General features: G+C 45.0%; 4 protein-coding genes across 5 annotated transcripts; 1 reads left to right on the forward strand and 3 right to left on the reverse strand.

Moving 5' to 3' along the window:
- Positions 1 to 377: 377 nt before the first annotated feature.
- Positions 378 to 7165, reverse strand: lats1 (large tumor suppressor kinase 1). The gene is made up of 8 exons (XM_083688933.1): positions 7032 to 7165; positions 5705 to 6203; positions 4797 to 4947; positions 3031 to 4523; positions 1656 to 2238; positions 1325 to 1507; positions 1087 to 1193; positions 378 to 945 (listed from the first exon to the last, which is right to left on the reverse strand). The coding sequence occupies exons 2-8, from the start codon at positions 6053 to 6055 to the stop codon at positions 421 to 423; spliced, it is 3393 nt and encodes a 1130-aa protein (XP_083545059.1). The 5' UTR covers positions 6056 to 6203; positions 7032 to 7165; the 3' UTR covers positions 378 to 420.
- A 316-nt stretch (positions 7166 to 7481) lies between these two features.
- On the reverse strand, positions 7482 to 10104 carry nup43 (nucleoporin 43). Its single transcript, XM_083688561.1, has 8 exons — positions 9884 to 10104; positions 9599 to 9718; positions 9339 to 9416; positions 9000 to 9162; positions 8717 to 8852; positions 8456 to 8607; positions 8246 to 8362; positions 7482 to 8110 (listed from the first exon to the last, which is right to left on the reverse strand). The coding sequence occupies exons 1-8, from the start codon at positions 10001 to 10003 to the stop codon at positions 7881 to 7883; spliced, it is 1116 nt and encodes a 371-aa protein (XP_083544687.1). The 5' UTR covers positions 10004 to 10104; the 3' UTR covers positions 7482 to 7880.
- Positions 10105 to 10405: 301 nt separating this feature from the next.
- pcmt (protein-L-isoaspartate (D-aspartate) O-methyltransferase) lies at positions 10406 to 15910 on the forward strand. 2 transcript variants are annotated; one of them, XM_083689489.1, is made up of 8 exons: positions 10406 to 10539; positions 12368 to 12472; positions 12662 to 12693; positions 12859 to 12963; positions 13084 to 13204; positions 13624 to 13709; positions 14150 to 14375; positions 14932 to 15910. In XM_083689489.1, the coding sequence occupies exons 1-7, from the start codon at positions 10485 to 10487 to the stop codon at positions 14327 to 14329; spliced, it is 684 nt and encodes a 227-aa protein (XP_083545615.1). In that variant the 5' UTR covers positions 10406 to 10484; the 3' UTR covers positions 14330 to 14375; positions 14932 to 15910. The 2 variants fall into 2 exon arrangements, with proteins under 2 accessions (XP_083545615.1, XP_083545616.1); XM_083689490.1 differs by having other exon boundaries at positions 14150 to 14319.
- Positions 15911 to 17063: 1153 nt separating this feature from the next.
- lrp11 (low density lipoprotein receptor-related protein 11) lies at positions 17064 to 22149 on the reverse strand (the record flags this gene model as incomplete). The annotated part of the gene is made up of 10 exons (XM_083688835.1): positions 17064 to 17425; positions 17610 to 17744; positions 17826 to 17882; positions 18011 to 18179; positions 18796 to 19016; positions 19196 to 19321; positions 19863 to 20004; positions 20821 to 20984; positions 21339 to 21960; positions 22114 to 22149. 10 exons carry the CDS (start codon positions 22147 to 22149, stop codon positions 17271 to 17273), a joined length of 1827 nt encoding a protein of 608 aa, XP_083544961.1. The 3' UTR covers positions 17064 to 17270.
- Positions 22150 to 22161: the final 12 nt, after the last annotated feature.

Raw genomic sequence — 22161 nt, forward strand, 5'->3', positions numbered from 1 at the left:
CCTGATATTTTAGCTTTCAATTCAGTTTATGTCTGTTCAGACAGCACACATGAAGTCTACCCTGTGCACTCCATGAATACACCTGTAGTGTAAAATGACTCCAGCTGCTGACTGATAACCATTATGAGACTTCAAAAAGCATGTTAACTGCTCCTGTGACTAAATCTGCAGTGCAGAGCTTTCAGACTGTCGCAGGTGTAATGTAGTGTCTGCTCTATATGATACATTCCTATCGGCTATGTCTCAAATGTTCCACCCCACAGTATATGCACCTTTACACACAAATACAAACCACTCATGTTCCCAATTCCTGACCTGCCATCTGACAAACCAGCAACCTATTTCCCCCCCCCCCCCCCCACGCCCCACCAGTCATGTGCAAGCAGTCCAGCAGGACAAAGACGTTCTTAATAAAATACACTACACATACACCAAATCACGACCCTGGGCCCCACGGCTGGTCTCTTCTTGGTCTCTCTCCTCCTGCACTGGGGCCTCAGAGTCCGCCTCATCCCCATCATAGCTCTCATACTCGATAGGCTTGGGACAGCTGTACGGGTGGCCATTGTCGTCAAAAAAGCGCCGGAAGGTGAACTCATAGAAGGCATGCTCTGGGTGCTTGCCATTCCGGAACCATCCATTGAGGGTGTCGTTGTGGTTGCCCTCCCCTTCGTTGTCACTCCAAAGCTTGTCTGGATCTACAGGGTCGAAGTTGGAGGTGTCAGTGCAATGAGCGATGGTGGGGATGTAGGGTGCCGGCTGCTGTTGTCGCAGGTCATTGGAAAAGTCAATGGTCTTGAAGAAGGGCTGTGCCTTTATCTCGTCTGTCCCGTTCTTTCCAAGGCGGTCTTCAGGGCCGCGGCAAAGCTTAATGATGAGATCCGACGCCTCTGGGCTCAGCTTGGCATGAGGGGGGATGTGCAGTGTGGTCTGCCAGTTTATCACCTGAATAGACAACAGCATTAGGAATGTCGCAATGATAACTACTACCAGTACCACAACAGCATCAGGAATGTCACAGGAAAACATGCCTGACATTCTGTAGAAAGGCTACAAGACATTGGTGTTTTTAAGAGGTTCTTTTACCTTGAGCTGAGTTTCAAGGGGTGTAGTCGCCAAGAAAGGAGGTTGCCCAACGACCATTTCATACAGAATGACACCAACACTCCACCAATCACAGAGTTGGGTGTATCCTTGAAAAGAGAGGAAACAAGTTCATATGTTAATGTAAACAAGGTACACAACAACAAAAACATTTCCATGTCACAATATAAATAATGTTTTCACCTTTAGAGAAGATAACAAAACTACCGCACAGGCTTACCTGTCCTAAGCAACACCTCTGGAGCAATGTAGTTAGGCGTCCCCACAAGGGAGTGTGCCAAGCAGCGCTGGTGCTGCCTCGCTTTCCTCCTCTCCAGCGGTTTGAGTCGTTCTGCACAACGGCAGTTAGTTGGGTCCTCCCATTCCTTGCTGAAATCCATACTGTCCTGCCGAACATGATCCCCTATGAAAATAAACCATATCATGATTAACTTATCATGGCCTTATAAGGAACACAGAGTGAACTAAAAAAGGGGAACATTTATTATCTAATGTGTCTGCAGGACACATCTTGGAGTGGAAAAGCTGTCATAGCAAAGGCCCATACTAACCACTCTGGTAGTACTTGGAGTCGTGTGTCCAACGGAAGCCAGTGCAGAGGCCAAAGTCTGTGAGCTTGATGTGGCCATCTCGGTCTATGAGGATGTTGTCTGGCTTGATATCTCGGTGGATGAAGCCCATCTTGTGGACACTCTCTACTGCACAGGTGAGCTCAGCAATGTAGAACTGGGCCAGCTCCTCACGGAAGATACCCAGCCTGATCAGCAGACTCATCATGTCTCCTCCAGGGATGTAGTCCATGACAAAGTACAGGTTGTCCTTGTCCTGGAAGGAGTAGTAGAGGCGCACCACCCAGTCGTTATCGGCCTCTGCCAGGATGTCCCTCTCCGCCTTGACATGGGCCACCTGGTTCCTTAGCAGAACATCCTTCTTGCGCAGTGTCTTCATGGCATACAGGGCTCCGGTGTCCTCTTTCCTGGCCAGGCAAACCTCTCCAAAGGCTCCAATGCCCAGCGTCTTAATTCGCTTAAACATGGACTTGTCCATTTTGGCCCGCTTCAATCTGATGTAGTTGGACTCCTTCTGAGAGAGCATCATGCGCATCTGCTCCTGGGCATCCCCTGACAACCCAACCTGCAAAAAGCACAAGACGGAAATTCACACCTTTTGCAAAGATTTCTTCATTCAACAGACTCATACAATACTCAAAGATAAAACAAACTAAACCTAAAACCAGGTGCATTACCAGAGTAATGCATTCTACTCCGTGTGTGGTTAAAAGTAAAGTGTCCATTCTCTCCATAAGGATTATATGGTTGGTATAATTTTTTAGGTAGCAAACATGTTAATAAATACCAGTGCACTAGGATTCTGTGATAAAAGGTGAGTGAGGAGGCATGCGTTTCCCTTGGGCCTTAGTGAGACCATGCTGTCAGCATAGGGCTCCATGCTGTTAAATTAAAATGGCCAATCTTTCATCAGCGGCTTACTTGGTCACTGATCTGTGTGTGGACTATTCAGGAGGACATAATACGGCAGATACCTTTACCTTCTACATCAGCTGTTAGTGACAGCAAGGAGAGAAAGGGAGAGACAGAACAACAACTAAGCAGAGGGAAAAGAAGAATTGTGTAAAGAAAGACAAAAAAAACTATGAAAATACAGACTGAACAAGGAAGAAATTGGAAAAGTCAGAAAGAATGAAAGCTAGATAACAACAAGAAGAGAAGGGGCAAAAGTATTTGAACCAAGTCGTGTTAAACCTAGCTACACACATTTTTCCACATTTAATAACAACATTATTACAAAACACAGCATTACAGAGTATAGTATGAAGGAAACAGAATCTAAAGGTTGACTACCAATGGAAATGCGTAACCTTCTCAGGTATAGGCTACAAGCAACGACTGAGCTGAGGGCACTCACCCTCTGCATCTCACTCTCCAGCTGCTTCTTCCTGCGAATCCTCATATGGTGGTTCTTCAGGACGTTCTCCACGTGCTGCTCCATGAAGAACTTGAAGGCCTGGGGTGAGTATAGTGGCACTCTAGGGTCTCCTCTTCGTTCTTCATCCTTCTTGTTCCTGCGCACAGGCACAGGAGACGTGGTGATCTGTTTCTTCTCCCGCTCTGTTCCCGCGGCAGCACTCTCTGGGCCGTCTGCCTTGTCACTGGAGCCGCTGCTGCACTCCTCCTCCTCAGCGGTCTCCTCTCTCCCCGAGCAGGGCTTTGTCCCTGGGTCGTAAGCAGGGCAGGGTGCAGCAGGCTGCTGGAGGAGGTGTTTAGGGTATGGGGGTGGAGGACCCTGGTAACTGGGCGCTTCTGCTACTACAGGTATCTGGGGTATAGGTGCTGGAGGATCCTGATACGTGCTGGGAGGGGGAGGTGGCGGGGGCTGCTGCATCCAGGGAGGATGTGTGGGGGCCACGGCGGTGTGCAGCTCAGGCTTCTGCACACGCATGCTCTTCACAGGCTGCAGTATGGGGGCCTGGGTGATCGCAGTGACAGTGGTGGCAGAGGGCTGGGAGCTGGTGTTGTGGCCCTGCCGGTTGCTCAGCTGGTGGCTGTTGAAGGAGTTAGAACGGACAGGGATGTTGTGCTGCCATGAGGGGGACATGTCTTGGTTGCTGCTACCAGGGGAGGATTGGGGCTGGCCGCCACCGGTGGACCAGGACTGAGGAACGCTGATGTTGTACATGTCAAGATTGTGACTATTCCGGTTGGGCACCATCATGGGCTGAGGGAGGTTGCCACCATTGACGTAGGATGGGGAGGATGCGGGGCCTCCAGCTTGCATCTGCTGAGCCGTGGGGCTTTGCCTGCTGCTCTGGTTCACTGGGTAGGGGGGTGGAGGTTGTCTGCTGCTGCCGCCACCACCACCCATGGCCACATTCTGGTGTCCCATGTAGTCCTGCTGATTTGAGCCGTTCTGAGGCCAGCCAGAGGGGAAGCTGAACTTGTTTCCTCCAGAGTTCTGCATGATGATGGGCTGGCGGCCCATGGGGACTGGGCTGATCCCCCTCTGGTTCTGGGGGGCTGGGGCTGCATAGGCATCAGGCCAGGCCCCTTGGGGAACAGGAGAGATGCGGGGCACCAGGTAGTCCATGTTGCCAGAGAAGCGCTTGGTGGAGGGGTTACTGTCCCAGGAGGGTGGGGGAGGGGTATTGCCTCTGTTTGGAGGAGGAGTCACACTGCGCACCTGAGGCGGTAGGGGAGGGTTGACCCGTTGACTGTTGCCAGGGTGACCCTGTTGGAAGGCTGGTGGAGGGCGTCCTGCGAGGTCACTCTGGGGTCCAGGGCTATCTGAACGGTACATCATCCCCTCCACCATGAGGGGCCCATGTCTTTGAGGAACCAGAGACTCCTTAGAACCCTTCCAGCTCTGCCTCCTCAGCACAGGCTGCTGAATATGAGATGTACCTGCAAAAGAGATAAAGACAAAAAATATAGTTCAAACACAGAATCTGGACATGATTTGTAAGGTTGGTGATAGACATTATTAAAGTATCAACTGGAATATCCTTCCCCCAAAGAGTTATTCAAGGGTGTTTGTTCCCTCAATGAGAATGCATTGTAATTTCAGCAACAAATGTTATAGCAGTCCTAAATCCTGCAACAATACCAAGTTTCCAAGAACAAGTCTTGATAAAGGAGAGGAAAGCGAGCAGTTGGTCCCAGAGGACAGACACCTACCAGGGGCTTTCATGCCAGCATTAACAGGGCGGGCGGCGGCAGCCACCATCTGCTCCCTCACCGGGTCCTGGTAGCTCATCTTACTGATGTACTCTATTGCTGCCTCCATGCTGCGACTGTTCGTCTGCTTCAGTGCACGGATCACCATTTCCTGGAGAGAAAACATATGATCAAAATTGTAAAAGGTTGTGCAGTGAGCTATAAGATGAGCATGTACTTCAGATCATTGGCATGGTGTTCACCCTTTGTGGATTTGAAAGGTGGGGAAAATGAAATTATCATATGATAAATGCCTTAATGTAGGATTTTTAAAGGCCTATATCAATACTTACATTAAATATTTAGAGTTGAGTACTTATATTATTTACCTTTTTAAAAGTCATACAATTCATGCTTTCCTTTCATCGTGTGTGTGCGCGCACACACACACACACACACACACACACACACACACACACACACACACACACACACACACACACACACACACACACACACACACACACACACGATGGTTTCATTGAGAAAATGTCATCACTCAGTTTTAGGGCAAAGGAATTCTACGTAAATACCTAGACATGACTGACTAGCCAAAAACACCTGGAGCATGAGAAAATAACATTGTAACATTGTTAAAGCTGGTCAGTCCACATTGCATAGTTTTCATATTTGAAATGAGTCAACCCTGGGAATTCAACATGGTGCAGCAGGAGGAACCGAGTGACCTCTTTTTGCCGTCTCTGGCATGCAGGCTTGTCCATGATTGAAATTCATATTCCTGGACACTGATAGATTTGAAGTCAGGATTTCAGTCAAGATTTATTCTTTAAACAAAAAAATACCCCAATTCCCAAGACAACATTGTACCTCACTGAAATACTAAATACTTAATCCACATTCTGCCTTACCTCCTCAAACCCAGCTGTCAGCAGCTCCAGCAGCATCTGCTTGTTCACCTCGGCTGTCCTTCCAGAAGAGCTGGGCTCGTTGGCAAAAGGCATGAGGGAGTTACGAATCTGTTGCAAGGCCTTGTGGTAGGGATTTCTGGGGTTGCTGCAGCGCCCTTGCTGCCTAGGGTCTTCGGGCTGTACCTTTCCACCACCCATATCCACCTTAGGGGGATCAGACGGTCGAGACAGGTTACGGAGACTCTCTCGAATTTCCTGCAGCATCTGGTGGCTGTTGCCACTGTAGTTGCTGGCAGGGAAGGTCTTGGGCCTCATCTGTCTGTATCCTTCGGGTTTCTCCCCTCTCTTCATGTAAAAACATGTATGTTAACAGCCAAAGGGGAGAACAGGTGAACACACAGCAGTGTGCTTCACTGTGAGGGTATCAGGGGCAGAGATTAGCTTCAAGGTTTGAATGACTTCACATTCAGACACTCTGCATGCTGCTAGGGCACATAACCTGTTGGGAACAAAACAAAAAAACAAGAACATTGAAGAACATGCTGCATACAGTTAGGCTATCCCTCCAACGTGACCACTGACCAGTAATAGTACATTAAAGACAAGCAGTGGATTAGCTGGATAGCACATCTGGGGCCAGTTTCACAGACAAGGCTTAAGCCTAGTCCTAGACTAAAAAGCATCCTCAGTGGCAATTTGCCATTGAAAGTGTGAATTAGTCCAGGACTAGGCTTAAGCCTTGTCTGTGAAACCGGCCCATTATGACATTATAATTAAAAACTGAACAACATGGCTCTGGCAAGCTGTCAAATGCTCTTCCGTGAATTATAAACCTTTCCCATAGCTTTCTTTGAACAAATCATTTTGAAATGAATAATAAGCTACATGATTTATCAATGCAATAATGTGCTAGACTAGAGAGACTCCCCCTTGATCAATGCATCTACTAGCAAACGTGACAATTAAAACTAATGGCGCTGGTGAGCTATGGTATCTCAGCTCACTTGAGTCAACGTTGCCAAATAATACGACTGAGGTTATACTTTCAGACCTTTATTAGTAAAGTATAGCAAATGGTGAAACTGTAGTTTACCTTAAGTTAACTAGTGAGTACTTATTTAATGTCACGCACTGAGCAGTGTATACTGTAGCTACTAGGTAGCTAACGCTAGCTACCACTATCAAAGAAGCTCGGCTGCTGCCACCGGTGACTACGCTCCGGTCAAAGGACCATGGGCCTCAGAGCAGCCAGCCAGTAGATTAGCACAGCTAGCTAGCTCGCTCGCTCGCTCGCTAACAGGCAATAAGTGACTATCAATGAACTTACCAGTAGCTGCATTATTCCTCTTATCAAATCAGACACGTTCAAATCAACGAAAAAGTGCTAGCAACGTTTGCGTTCGTTCGACAGATATAATCGGAATGTAAGTGACGAACTTCAGTGCTGAAACTCGACAGCGGCTTTGGATGTCTGACAGACAACAGGTTGCCCGGATGTGTGGCTTGTTTTTCCTTTCTCCCATGACCCTCTGCGTTGCTAACACACTTTTTTATTTTTTTTTCAACAACAGTGAGGTGCAGCAAGGAATGCTTTTCTTTTTCTTACAATATGCATATCGCAACAAAGTGAGCAATTCATGTGGCGAAATATGTGTATTATGTTCTGTAAATACTAGTAGTGTACTACAATCTCTCACTGTACCTAATACCATTCAATATGCCAAATGGGCCAATCTAGTCTAATAAAAGTTATACATCAAAGGATAATGAATATAATACTTATTAGGCATTTATTTCAAAGTGTAAAAAGACCATCAAATCAATATGATTTCCCCAACAAAACAAGTACTCAATATATCTGATTAGGGTTTGTTTGCTGCTGCACATTTTGCATGTTCAATGAATGCATACATTACTTGTACAACCTGTACCCATCAGTAAGAGAGACTTCTGTTTGCATGAGGGGGCAACATCTCTGTATGCTTACATTTTCTTCAAAATCTTTCCTGACTATCAAAACAATAATGCAATACACAAAATATTTCCACAAGATAGAGGTTTTCCCCAAGCCAGAACATTTTTTACTTGAATGTTTACCACAAACTTAAGTGACATGTCAAATTACCTAGCACACACACACATCTGTCCACTACGATGAACAGAAAAATACAGGTTTCTAAACCGGGACCTGTCTGTTGACATAAATGGCCTCTCCATCAGTTCCACAGACAAGGCATTGTCCCAGTACATCCAGACTGTTCACAGACAGAGTTTGGCTGGGAAGCATGTGAGTTGTCTCAAGACGCCCTTTAGTGGAGTCTCCACTGAGCCAAGAACTGATGAGTGACTGGTTCACACCAGCTGGAGCTATTGCACTGCGAGAGATGATACTTGTGTTCCGTCCGCCTAGTGAACAAGAAAGACAACGTTGCTTATTATGATTGGTATGGTATCTCAATGATACAATACTACCACAACAAAACAGACTGAGAAATTAAACATCTATAACAGTAAACAGTTACGCTATGACAGATGACTTACTTTGTAAAAAGGATGGTGTGTCTGAATTTGAGTTTGTCTCCCAATGCAACAACGAGCCATCTTCTGAACATGTGAACAGGTGGTCCGGATTTGAAGGATGAAAGTGGACCTCCCACACTAAGACGATGAATAAACAAATGAAAAACCGTTAAAAAAACCTTCTAAAACCTCCTTGTATTACAGAACAAACTTCACTGAATAAGCCCTTACTCTCAGCAGAGTGTGCCTCCATAAGTGAAAACGGCATGTTTCCCTGTCTGACGTCCCAGATGCAAAGCATGCCATCCTGTCCTCCAGTGGCCACAATGTGTTGCTGGTTGGGGTGTCTGTCCACACAATGCAGTGGGACTCGGTCCCCAGTTCTAGGAGGCAAAAATAACAATTTGGATAATACAATTGAGACATCACACAAACTTGCCATCACTTGGTACCCTGTGATGTACATCAGGTCATACAAAAATTAACACCTACAGAGAAAGAATCTGTGATGGTTCGTTGCTCTGTTGCCTAAAGTCCCATAGTTTGAGCTGGCCAATAGAGTTCACTGTAAGGATCTCTGTTGTCCTCAGGAAGGTCACAGCATGGATTGTGCTACTGTCAGCATTTTCTGTAACAAAAAAAAGACAAGAATCAATATCAAATAGGTGAAAAGATGGCGATTTGTTTCAAGGTCCAGCACCCTTATGGAAGAATGAAATTAAGTTGACAACAGCATTTCAAAGGTATTGTTATTATCAACAGTTGCTTCTCACACCTATGGTGCGCACCACTCCTTGCTGGTCAGCTCTGAAGAGGATTATCCTTCCATCTTCCCCGACTGTCACAATCTCTGGGCTGTTACACACAACTCCAGTGCATGGGGCGTTGTCACATGGATAATGATGTGCTCTTTCCCAGAGTTGAGAAACAGACAGCGTCTGTGGTGAAGAGAGGATAAAGTGCTATTGAACGACCTGTAATGACATTTCCACTCATCTACATTTCAGTGATGCTTGAAATATTGACAGTCATTCTAAAATGTTCAGTTAAGACATTCTTTAAGGTACACAATTGTGGCTCATAAGATAATGTCCCCTAAAATAGGCTCCCATACCTGACTGTTATGATGATGACGAAAGATGGTCACTGCTCCAGTTGATGATGCTGTAACTATTCTGTCTTGATCCAGAAACTGGAAACATAACATTCACATAAGTCATGACACAAGATCAAGTAGCCGTACTACTTCATTGCTTACACTTAACTGAAATCATATTTCATGACAGTACGTGTAAACAACTACACTGAAGTTGTGTAACGAATAGGCTGAGTGCAACATGGTAAATGCCAGTCTAGGCAAGTAAGTCAACTTACTTGAAGGTCCAGAACATCCCCATTATGCTTGTATTCGCATAATAATTGAGGGTCTCCCTCAAATTCATCCTCCATCGAGACACCATGCTCTCCCATGGACCATATTGCAATTTTGTTGTCCTGAAAGAGTGAGTCATTAAGACAGTAAATAGTCACAGTCAGTGACAGCAATATCAACTATTTAATTCGTTCAAATGTTACTATGGTTGTTGAGAAGCCATGCTAATGATTTGCAACAAATTAGAAATATACAAGCTAACGCAGCCAGTTAGCTAGTAAGCCCACCTCGTTGTCCCATGATCCAGTGGCAAAGATATCTGGTTGCTGTAAAGATGAAGATGAGACTGGTCTCCATCTCGTTTTGCTAATTTTCTGAGAAACGTATTTTGCATTGATGCCCTCCATGGGAATAGGTGTCAAGCGCAATCCCAATGTTGTGTTTTAATTGTAATTTTAGTAGCTAGACAACTAACTGGAATCAGACAAACTCCTCTACATCCTGTATCCCGCCAGCCAGCTCATGTACGGTGGCTAGCTGGGGACAAACTCAATGAGATCTCCATGTGATCACGCCGCTAACAAGTTAAGCCCTCGCGCTCCACCTTGTGGGTGAACTAACTAATTCTCTTGTCAGGTGCATGCCTGTGCAATCAAAGCTGAGAGATCACCAAATGCAGAATGTATTTCAGAAAAGCTATCTTATATTTAAACAAGTAAGACCAGGGTCAAATGCTGTAGAAAAACTGCAATCTGCGGCAGCAAAGACATGTCTCGTGACGTATCCCCACCATCTGTACTGGAGGTTGTCAGTGTCGTAGGCAAAGCAGTTGGCGCAGGCGCGGCACTGACAGCTGGTCTCTATTTGCTTCGCAGAGTGTGTGTAATAATGGCCTGGAAATCTGGAGGAGCTAGCCACGCAGAGCTTGTCAACAACCTCCGCAGTAAGTATAGTATAAAACTGAATCATGTCAAATATTTGTTGAGAGATTCATTATGGATTCGGAAATTGTTGCTTTTTCACAGTGCAAACTGTCAGTGGGGCTCGCTTGCTAACGTGGGGTTAGCAATAGCAGCTAGCTAGCTAGCTAGCTGGGATATCCAGCTTCATGCTTCGCTCAGTCACGCTGTAATGTCTGAATGATGTGATGATGTTTTGAAGTCTGCACTCAGCTTGTAGTGAAGACTCAAGAGACCATCCAGGGTGGGTCGCAAACTACCTATTGCATACCTATCTTTGGGCTGGCTTTATAGTGCAAGCATGTCTCAGATTTGTATGTGCGTCATTGTGTTTCGCTCAGGCAGCCTCGTTTCGTTGACAGCTGTTTTCAGACCTAAGAAAGAGAGCCCAGTTACCTTTGGATATGATGTTCGGTTGTCTGTGTGTCAAGTTTGTTTTACAACAGCAGTGCTTTTTCGTTTTCCTAGGATCTATGGCCAGATAACGCATATAGCTAAGGCCCCTCAAATAGTGTCTTCCACTTTCAGAGCCGTGTGTTGAACGCTTGGACTGCCTCTGACTGTAGCTACTACATGTCTTTATTTTAGCAGATACATTTGAAATGGCTTGGTGTTTCTATAGTAACGTTGTTAGCAGCTAGCCTTTTCTGCTCCAGCAAAAAGGAGGGCGGGGCTGGCCAGCCATGCAGTGCGGTAATGAACCAGGTTCTAGAACGTGTAGTTACTGTACCGTCTTTATTGAGTGTAAAGTTGTTGTTAGATTTTTTTCTATTGCAGAAATATGTGCCCCACCCCACTGAATTCACAATATTAGATTTTGGCAAGTCACTCAGACACACACGGGATATTTCTTTTCTTTGCAAACGTCAGAAGGATATCTTGCAGACTTGACGCAGAGATATTCAGTATGGAGCAGCAGTGTCCAAAATGATTTGGCCAGCAAGTAGGCTATATTTGTACTGTGGCCAGCAAAGCATTGTGGCAGGCAGTTTAGTTGGGTCTGAGCATTTTGCCAGAAGCTTTTTGGAATGAGCTCAGGCTATTTGCTGGTTAAAGTGAATGAAAGAGTATAGCCCTGTACCTTATGGCTTGTTCAGATTTGAATATAAATCATGTGACAGGTTTTATATAGGCTATTGTCACACAGTACAGAGACTACTAATCTGAAACGTTTTGTAGTGAGGACATTCATCTTCTGCATGACAAGAGATTGAGGCCACTTTTTAATATGCACAGGCACAACACTGTCAAATGTGATGCTGACGTAATGAATATTGAATTGACAAAAGTTAGCAACACCCATCCCCCATTGCCGTGTAGGTCCAAGTCTTGACCCATTTACACACAAGTTAGCTTCAAGATGAATTTAAATGGGTCAAACTCAGGGGGCATGCATGCTAATTCCTGACTTTCTTGTATGTATCCTATCCTCAAGGTTTTCCTCCTGTGTTAATAGCACATCACATATTGTTCAGAAAGAATACAGTATGACATTGTTCAGGAGTTGGTCTTTCTAATGCAATTGGTTAAGGAGCAATTTTTGTTGCATTTTCCACTTGACCATCTAGACCTATGTAGGGTATGCAGGTGTAATGTATCCTGACCTCCGATGACCACTAAGCAGCACATAGTTTCAGGGTTGCAGGAGTAATGAGAGCAGCACCGGCTGTCGCTGGCACTTCCTGCTGCTGGCACCAACTGTCAGTGGAGGCTCATGTGGAGGATTACTTTGAAGACACTACAGTTCTTGTGTGTGTATGTGAGGCTACAAATCCACTGTAAAATTAAACACGGTTTGTTTTTTCTCCTCAGAAAATGGCATCATCAAGTCAGACAAGGTCTATGAAGTCATGTTGGCCACAGACCGGGGTCATTTCTCCAGATGCAACCCCTACATGGACTCCCCACAGTCAATAGGTGTGTGTGTGTGTGTGTGTGTGTGTGTGTGTGTGTGTGTGTGTGTGTGTGTGTGTGTGTGTGTGTGTGTGTGTGTGTGTGTGTGTGTGTGTGTGTGTGTGTGTGTGAGTGAGAGAAAAACACAGTTCAAATTGAATAGTCTTTCTTCATCCATGTTTTATTAAACTTTATCTCTATCTCAACCAAAAGGATATCAAGCAACCATCAGTGCTCCACACATGGTATGACTTTTAAACAATATTTTAAAAATTGTCTCATATGTTCAATCAATCATAACTATCCACAATTGATGGGCTTGCTCTTATTAGCCATGGAGCAAGTGCCAGAGACATGCACCATGCTGAGAAGTGGTAATGCTGCAGTTATTCTGTTGATCTCTCCCCTAGCACGCCTATGCGTTGGAGCTCCTGCACGACCAGCTGTATGACGGGGCCAAGGCTCTGGATGTGGGCTCCGGCAGTGGGATCCTCTCTGTGTGCTTTGCACGAATGGTGAGACACACATGACGGGTAAACAAATGACATTTATCCTTGGGGACGGGGACGGGATCAGTTCCATTTCAAGGTCTGAAATTCAACTGATGAAACTAATTGATTTACTCTCTTCTACAGGTAGGTTCCAAAGGAAAGGTGATAGGAATTGATCACATCAAGGAACTGGTGGACGAATCCATAAACAACGTAAAGAAAGATGACCCCAGTTTGATAACATCGGGTAGAATTAACCTAATAGGTATGTTGGAGAAGGAGATCAGATTTTCTGCTTGCATTAATTCGGCTGTGACAGTGACATCTATACATATTCAGTTATAACATGTAAGACAGATGAACCATTAACCATACATTAAAAAGAGTCTAATGGATGTTGGCTCAAAAACGTCCCTCCTTGGAAGGGGAACGTAACGCAGCTCAGTTCACGGGGGTGCAATGCTGAATAATTGAGAATGAGAGTGCCTGGCTGCTGTTGCCTGCCCTGCAGTCAGACGGCATCAGCATCAGAGTCTGAGAGATCTGGCATCTCTCAGCTCTGATGCGTGCCTTGGCACTATGCTTCTCAGTGCACCCGTTTGGGGGGCGGGGGGGTTGGTGAGGCTGGCGCTGCATGGCGGCCGGCAGTGTGTGAGTGACAGCCGCTGCCTGTTTGTGCCCCAGTGGGAGACGGGAGGATGGGCCACCCGGAGGAGGCGCCTTACGATGCCATCCACGTCGGCGCCGCAGCACCCAACGTGCCCCAAGCAGTGAGTTTCCAAACTGCCGAGAAAAACACTCATCAAAGGCGTGATTGCCCTCCCCTGTTAATGAGAGTCACATCAGTCCAATCTGCCATCCTACTCACCAAAGAATGCTTTTAGGAATGCCTTTAGAACACATACACACTGTGCTGATTTTAACTCTGTTAAAGATTTAAAAATATATCATATTGTGAATGTGTGCTTTGATGGGTCTACAAACCTCCATCTTATAAATAGTATGCTTTTATTTGTCAGGCAGACCTCTATGCAGTTGTAGCTACACTGTTGTAGCATATTTAGCTGGGAGCCATAGCATAGCTAATATGAACAGGAGGTTTTTTTTAAAACACTGATAACAAGACGGACAGAGCTGTCTGGTGACAGGTTAATGCTTGGGCCTTGGAGGTTTCTGGTTGTGACCCAGTAAGTATCCTCTCACTCCTCAGCTCCTGGACCAGCTAAAGCCGGGCGGTCGGTTGATTCTGCCCGTGGGCCCGGCCGGAGGAAACCAGATGCTGGAGCAGTACGACAAGATGGAGGACGGCAGCACCAAAATGAAGCCCCTGATGGGGGTGATTTATGTGCCTTTAACAGACAAAGACAAGCAGTGGTCCAGGTGGAAGTGACTTCCTACTCCCTCTTCTCCCCTCTCTCCTTCATACAGTGGCAAAGGTGAAATGGTGTGGCCTGGAGCAGAAAATGGATCACAACGGCTGAGTTTGCTGCTTGTCATCATTATTTGCTTCTCCCATACCATAGCAACTGGCTGCACGTTTTAATTTTAACCCCTTTGAACCAGTTTGCTGTATTAAAATGCTCAGCTATAACAAGTGTGGAGTGAGATTCTCTTTTGGAACTAAAATGATTGTTTTCAATTATTGATAATGACAAGAGAATTTAGAATGGCAATAATTAATTGCATATGTTTGATGGTTTGCATTTGGCTGTGATACTTTTTTCCGATCTGGTATAAGAGCATGTCAGTTCTCATCCTTGTTCCCAAAACAAGGACATTAGCCTCTAATGACTTAATAATATTGTTAGTGGTCCAGATGTGTAATCTGGAGAGACACTTGTATTTTGCACATGTAGTGATGAGACTGAGTTTGTGAACTCCAGGAATGTCTAACTCTGACCTCCTGTTTGCATGTTGTTACTGTACGGTCTTTGACAAAGCATAGACCCTCTTACTCTGCATGTTTTAACACATTGCCTCTGTTTCTCACAGGGATGAACTTTGAAGCGGCAGACTGTCAATATTCCACATTTCAGTGTGAACCTGGAGGAGACTACTTTGGGTTCCAACAGCCATTGGATTTCTTTTAAAACATAACAAACCATGGTGATTTTTTTCTTTAACTCTAACTTGGGGTTAGAGTATCATGCTGAGGAAAACACCCCAAAGGTCATTAAAAAGACTGTTAGAGATTGAACAGAAAAGATTGGGGGGTTTAATTTTTTTTCTGGCCTGCATTTTTGGTTGTGAATTTTTTATTTGATTTGCTGCAGGATCTTAAGTTTGTTTTTGTGGTTACATCAGTGAATTGCAATCTACTTTTTCTACAGTAATGCATTTCAGCTTACCAAAGCTGAATGTACAATACAAGGATGCCAGACTGCTTTGATGAGGAAAGCTGCGTCAATAGATTATTCACCTAGCTCCAGAGTGCATCTAAAGGTCTAACTTTAGATATCTATATTTGCTCTGTTTACATGCTTTTTTCCCCGCTATAACAGTATTCAAGCAGAGGCACATTGCCACACGCAGGGTTCACAAATGTCTGATCTAACCCACATCCAGTTGTTTAATATGCAGCACATGATGACACTACTGGCATTGTAGATCTATTCCTCTTAGATCGATCAGTACAGTTGGACATACAGGCAAAAGCCCCTCAACACTACTCAACGAGAGTGGAGCACCTCTGTACATGGACACATGCACACATACAGAGCTATGCTTCCATCCCTGTGTTGTACTGCTTGCTGGCTCTTGATTACCATGACAACATCCTGTGCAGGCTTTACTGTCTGGTGACTGATGAAGTAGCCACTGCTTTGCCAAAATAAACCTCAATGCAAAGCATATGAATGTCTGTTGTTTTTATTAAACATGGAATTGAAAAGCACATTTATTTTGGATGATCCATGGCTTTCACAATTTCTGGAATGGCATATGAAAATAAAGAGATGCATATGTTTTTGTCCCTTGTTGTGTCATGGTGGGTTTGTTTCTATGAGAATAAGCCTTTTGAGACAGCAAGGTTTGCCAGCACTCAGAAACATATTTACTGTGGAAGACTGAGTGTATATTAGTGAGATGATAGAGCAGGAAGAATCAGAATTCAGTATTAATGCATGTTACCACTACAACATCTGAATGAATCACAGTGGATATAATCATCAATAGTAAACTTTACTGTCTCACACATATACAGAAATACATGAAAGGCTTCAGATAAATCAACACATAGGCCTATTTAAAATATGCAAGCCTAGAGATGGTAAAGAAAAGCAACATTTACACAGCAATATTACACTGACCAGAGAGGCTAGAATAGTCTGATGAATGGATGATTATTTGGTTCCCAGGGATTGGATTAGGCAGTATGGCTTATGGCTTGTCATCAATATGGGTGTTGCATGAATTTGTTGGTGCTGCACCTTTGTGCTACCCACCCGATAGAAAGAGGAAATAATGCTTAACTTCTGGAGAAAAGACTACTGTATTCTTTCTTTGAGGAATCTCCTGACTGTTCATTGTCCATTTAGTTATGATGGTGATAATAGGATTTGTGTGATATGCAGTCTGTCACATTACCAAGCGCCCTCGCATTTCAAACAAGTCTGGTAAAAAAAAAAAAAAAAAAAAAAAAAAAAAAAAAAGCCTGATAGGTTAAGCATTATGGCACAAATAGCACAACAGTGCCACTCAGTGGCAGAAGTATATAACTATGCAGTACTATATATCTTGAGACGAAAATATGCATCATCAATAGGTGAGATTTAAAATAAAATACAAATTGGGGGGTGAAAGAGACCAGGGTAATAAATGAAAGCAAAAAGAAATCTCTTTCCATGTCTATGACACCAATCATGTAGGCTACAGTTGCAAGCACTACATCTGTCATAATATCATATAATATAATATAATAGGGCACATTTTCACAGGCTGTTATCTGGACTGCTCTTGGCCAGCAGCTGAACTGTTAAGTTGCGCTCCAGTTCGTCTTCGTAGCATTCTAGCTGTGCATATGACCAGATCTTCACAATGCTCAGAGAAGTGTTAAACATCTCAGAAAGACATTGATTTGATACAGCAATCGGCTGATCTGCACAGCCCAACTGCTATGAGGATAACCTGGATCGCAACCATAAGTTTGGGGTTTTGGTGTTTGCGAATCGTGGTCGAAGCTACCCTTAACCACAGCTCTAAGATCAGATAGATTACCCTACCCTAAACCAGATACAAAAAAAAACATCTGACCATCCATCAGTGGGTTACAGGGCAGCTTCTACCCACTGTGTTTTCCTGCCTGTGGGTACTTGGTACAGAGGTCAACCCAGCTACAGGTACATGCCATTAATGAGGTAATCAGACTCCTCTGTGGTGAGGGGGCGGGCCTTCTTCACCCTGTGGCGCACCAGCCTCAGGCGACAGCCAATCATGAGCAGCAGCAGAGCCGTTATGATCAGGCCCAGGGCCAAAGGAAGGATCGCACCTGCAGGGGAGGAGAGAAAGAGAGAGAGACAGAGGAGAGTCAAAGGCACTGTCATACACTGTCAACTGTATACATCCTATAACAGAGAAATGAACTACAGGAATATGGTTACAGATCACAAATTAGCCTGACATTTCATTTTCCATAGTTATCTTATGAACTATGTTTCTGATGTTGAACAGACCTGATTCAGGCACTGGATGTCCTCCCATTACTGCATATGGTTTGGATATTGGGATGTCACTCTCTGGTTTGCTCCCTGAGATGGCCACTTTAGGGGCCGTGGCTACAAAGAGAAATCCACTGGTTGAGGCTGGTGAACATGTGAAATAGGGTATTAAGTTGAATTATGACAATGTTCAGAAGCAATATGTTGACATCATTAAGTTGATTACAGTACCTGTCTCTGTGAGTTTGATGGGGGGAGGAGCTGTGGTTGTTAGCTTGATAGCAGGCCCTGCGTCATTAATTCAATTACTAATTTGCATCATGTAATGTAGTATCATATGAGCTACATGCACCTCTGTCAAGTATATGAATGCCATAAAAGATCTATTCAGAAACAAATACAGATCAAAATCTCACCGGTTTTCTGTATACATTCATTGTTGCAGTCTGCCTCCTGCAGAAAGTTGTTGTGGTTGCCCTTGCAGCCCCCGTAGATGAAGTGCTTGCATTCCCTATCCTCAGGGTCATGGTACCAGCGTGGGAAGATGCCTTTGCAGGGCCCGACATCAGGGGGCGCCGCACAGGGCTCTGCATGGACACAAAAGGCAAAGAGCTTTTCAGTCAGATGGTCTCTCTGAAAAGGTAACAGGGAAGCCCCCCTCCCCGCCTCGCCCCGCCCGTCGCAGGCTAATTTTGGGATCGAATGGCAGGGGGGGACAGAGGCACTTTGTTCCTAGTGCACATGGGGACGCGGGGATAAAGGCACATTCCCATCCCAGCGCTGCGTGTTAGAGTGCCCCTGCGGCCGGCATTCTGCCGCGCTCCACAGTGCTCAGCTGAGCTCTCTGTGGCGCAATGGCTACCTGCAGGGCCTCAATCTGCTCCTGTGCTACAGCAACAAACACACAGACTCCACGAGCAGAGATAAAAACTCTAGCCAACTACGATTTTACGACCCCTTGACTAAGCCAGGAAAGTCACTGAGAACAATTCTCTTTGTCAATAAATTATGATGTAAAACCATACCAAATTGAATAATTTCACACCTGACCAAAATTCTAAGCATTTATACAAAGGTTGATACTGTATTAATGACTACTAAAAACCTTTAAAAACAGTTTTGTCACTGCTTTGTTGCAATATATGGGTTACCGTTGGATAATAACAATAGTAATCTATGAGTCAAATTGTTACTCTGGTACAATACCTTGTCTGACAGTGCTCTCCTGTTGGCTGTGACTTGGTGGCAGTACGGGAGGTGGTACAGCCTGCTTCCTGTCTCCTGGTTGAGCCTGTGGAGGTCTGGCCTCCTCCATGGTCTTTCTGGGCCCACCTGGGGCCTCATCCTGCTCTGTTTGGGCCACGGGCCTGTGTGGGCTGGGTAAACCTGCAGGGTGTGTCACAGGCTTCCTGCTCCCATCAACTGGAGAGAGGACAGAGAGGACAGACAGGGTAGGGTTATCCTGGGAACCACATTCTTTAGACAATCGAAGCACACATGACTTTGTTATCATTTGTGTTAATATAGTATCATTAGATATCAGGAACATGGAGCTACTCAGAGTCTATAGGTGGCTCAAGGTGTGGGCAAGACTGACTCACAGCTCTGGCAGAAGGCCTCATCAGAGCGGTCTGGACAGTGCTGTTTCCCATCGCAGGCGTAAGTGATGTCAATACAGCAGCCATCGTCACACAAGAACTGGTAGTGGGAGCAGTGACTTGTACACACTGGGGAGAGAAGAGGACACACTTTACTCTCTGCTGCACAACCAGCCACACCCACACCCACACCCATACACATACCTGCTGTAAGCCTTGTGAGCATGACTGTCATGCTCCATAAACAATCCTGAATCCTCACTCTCTTCCCCCGTTCATCAGTTAAAAGGCCACACTCATAAACTCAGACTAGGTTTATGTCTGTCAAATCATGTGAATGGTTATATCAAATAGCCATTTGAAAGGAACAACACTGCATTCAATAACAGACTGTCTCTTTAGTGAACCAGGGAAAAAATGGATTCAATTACATCGTAAAGGTCAGTGCCTGTGATGCATTACCCCAACATGGAAACAGTCGTATGTAAAACAGGACAGCAGAGAGGCACTGAGCCCTTCGACCACAACAACTTTACATCCCTATTAATGTGAGGCAGAGAATAGGTGTGTTAGGAGGGAAAAACAACAACTGAATAATACATGAGCGTGTGGCACATCTGGCTGATAACTATGGATACATTCAATGAAAAGAGATTGACGTATGTGTCACCTTCTGCTTGGCGTTCTGGTGCCAGCACGGTCACACTGACATTGTCCGAGCTCTTCTGACCTGAGGTGTCGGTGACGGTCATCTGGAAGGTGTAGCTTCCCTCCAGCAGACCACTGATTTTCAGCAGCCCTGGGTGGGTCACCTTCAGAGGGGAGGGGACAACATTTTAGAGGGAAAATAAAGACACAAACACTGTGTTTTGATATGCGGTGTCATAAATGGACTAGTTACAAACACACTCAAGTTTTAGGATATGTGGAGAACACACACACAATAATTTAATAATAAACTACAAGCTCACATGAATACATGAGTAATTACAGAATTACTACACTGGTATAGAGCAACATGTTGCTGAAGACAATTTTGTTACAAGTTTTGTCACAATGACACTGCATTCATCTGAGGCACGTTAAAAAAGAGTGTATGAAGAATCAACAGTGTTTTCTCTACATATCCTAAAAACTCAGGTAAAATCAGCTCTCATTTGCACAGAGGACAGCCTACAATAGAGCTCTTGTCCTTGGAGCAGGTGGATATAATAGCCTCTTATCTGTGTCTGCATGGCAGGGCATTCTGTTCTGGAGCTCTGGCTGCACCACACAAATCACCATGTTTATTTAACTACTAAAACAAACACATCAGCTCCTTTTCTATGTGTATGTGTGTGTGTGTGTGTGTGTGTGTGTGTGTGTGTGTGTGTGTGTGTGTGTGTGTGTGTGTGGATTCAAGATGAGACTTGCTTTGTGTCTATTGCAAACACAAAATGCATTCTAGCTTTTATCTCTGTCAAACCTTACTGCAGAGACAACGGTGTGTCCCAGACCTGTATCAAATACCTACAGTACAGGATATGACATTCAAGAAAACTACTGAGAACAATTTTTTTTTCCACCTTTCAATTGCTGAAGAATGACATTTCCAGCTACTTTACATTGAGTCAACTGTGTTCACGTACCTTCATGTTGATGTCTGTGGATGGGTTCCCTTTAACCAGGGCCCATTCATAGCGTGTGACTCCGTGGTCGTCCACACTGTCCCGGCCGTCCAGCACGGCCCAGTCAGTGGGCAGCTGGATCACCACGTCCTGGCCAGCATCACTGCGGGGCGGCTCATCCATGTCTGTAAACAACCAGGAGGGAAACCTTGTCAAACACACCTGGACTCAAACTGATTTCATCTAATTTTACAACATGGGGGCCATATAGCTCATTATTTACACAACCCAAATCCCAGTCTTCATAGTCTTGAAGTGCTAGTGGTCATGGTTGGAAGATGTAAACTACCGGCCATGGAAACCTGTGATTGTAGTCTACTACTGTGCAAGGTGTATCAGATCCATTTAATATTTTTGTTGTAAATAATACACAACACCACTGGAGGCCAATCTTTATATTGTATCCTATTATAAACCTGTTACTTATACAAGAAACATGGCAATCTCTATCTATGCGAATAGAAGGTGCACAGCCTTACCTTGCATTTGAGTGCTATCATCAATAGCAGGTTTATCCTCAGGTCTCCTAATTGACATGCCCATTGGGTTCACGTCTCCATGACTACTGGAGGTAAGGTGTCCTGATATATTGTGAGCCCGGCTGTAAGTGCTGAAGCCTTGCTGCGGTGCGAATGAACACACGTTTTTATTTCTATAAGTGCAGTTGAACAAATAGCAGCTGAGACCGTCGTCCGACTGTCTAATGTCCTCCTGGACCACCGCCACGCTACAATGAGGGTCGGCGCAGCAGGCATGGAGACAGTCTTTCCAGCTGTACACTCGACCGGGGGCCGAGAGGAAGGTGGCCCCTTGTTCGATGGAGGCCCTTGCTCTGATGATGTGCTCCTCTATGGCGTTGAAATCACCTAGGCATACGTCAACCATATCATCATCCCTGGTATACGTCTGGTCTTGTTGGAGCTGCTTGCGGAATTCTTCCAAAAGCTCCTCCACACCTGATATTTTGGATTTCAGATCCGATATTTGAGAGGAGCGAGTGTCAATTCTACTCACCGAACATACAAGCAACACACACGCAATTACTCGATGATGCTGAGCCAGAGCCATGATGTTTACGCAGTTAAACGGTATCCCCGTCGGCTATAATTTCGGACGCATGAGAAGGGTCGCCAAATTTCAACACCAGTAATCTTACGACACAAAATAAAACATATAATATGTCTTCATTTTTAGTTATCTTCAGTCGCAGGTGAGCACCGTTTTGAGCCGATGCTAGAGGCCCATTGTCGGTACCATGATGGTGCGCCGCTCAGTGGGAGTGCCCAGCATCGACAGCGCAGG

Source organism: Argentina silus (assembly GCF_951799395.1).
Source record: "Argentina silus genome assembly, chromosome: 17".
In the NCBI taxonomy this organism is placed as follows: domain Eukaryota; kingdom Metazoa; phylum Chordata; class Actinopteri; order Argentiniformes; family Argentinidae; genus Argentina; species Argentina silus.

Bases quoted from the DNA above. Each gene is read 5' to 3' on its own strand.
- lats1 (XM_083688933.1), bottom strand. From the start codon at position 6,055: ATGAAGAGAGGGGAGAAACCCGAAGGATACAGACAGATGAGGCCCAAG. The intron at 4,948-5,704 runs GTAAGGCAGAAT...TTTTCTCTCCAG, and splicing joins TGACAGCTGGGTTTGAGGAG to GAAATGGTGATCCGTGCACT. The intron at 4,524-4,796 runs GTAGGTGTCTGT...TCTCTTTTGCAG, and splicing joins TGCTGGCATGAAAGCCCCTG to GTACATCTCATATTCAGCAG.
- pcmt (XM_083689490.1), top strand. From the start codon at position 10,485: ATGGCCTGGAAATCTGGAGGAGCTAGCCACGCAGAGCTTGTCAACAAC. The intron at 12,473-12,661 runs GTGTGTGTGTGT...CTCAACCAAAAG, and splicing joins GGACTCCCCACAGTCAATAG to GATATCAAGCAACCATCAGT. The intron at 12,964-13,083 runs GTGAGACACACA...TCTCTTCTACAG, and splicing joins CTGTGTGCTTTGCACGAATG to GTAGGTTCCAAAGGAAAGGT.
- nup43 (XM_083688561.1), bottom strand. From the start codon at position 10,003: ATGGAGGGCATCAATGCAAAATACGTTTCTCAGAAAATTAGCAAAACG. The intron at 9,417-9,598 runs GTAAGTTGACTT...TTATGTTTCCAG, and splicing joins GGGATGTTCTGGACCTTCAA to TTTCTGGATCAAGACAGAAT. The intron at 8,111-8,245 runs GTAAGTCATCTG...CTTGTTCACTAG, and splicing joins CACACCATCCTTTTTACAAA to GCGGACGGAACACAAGTATC.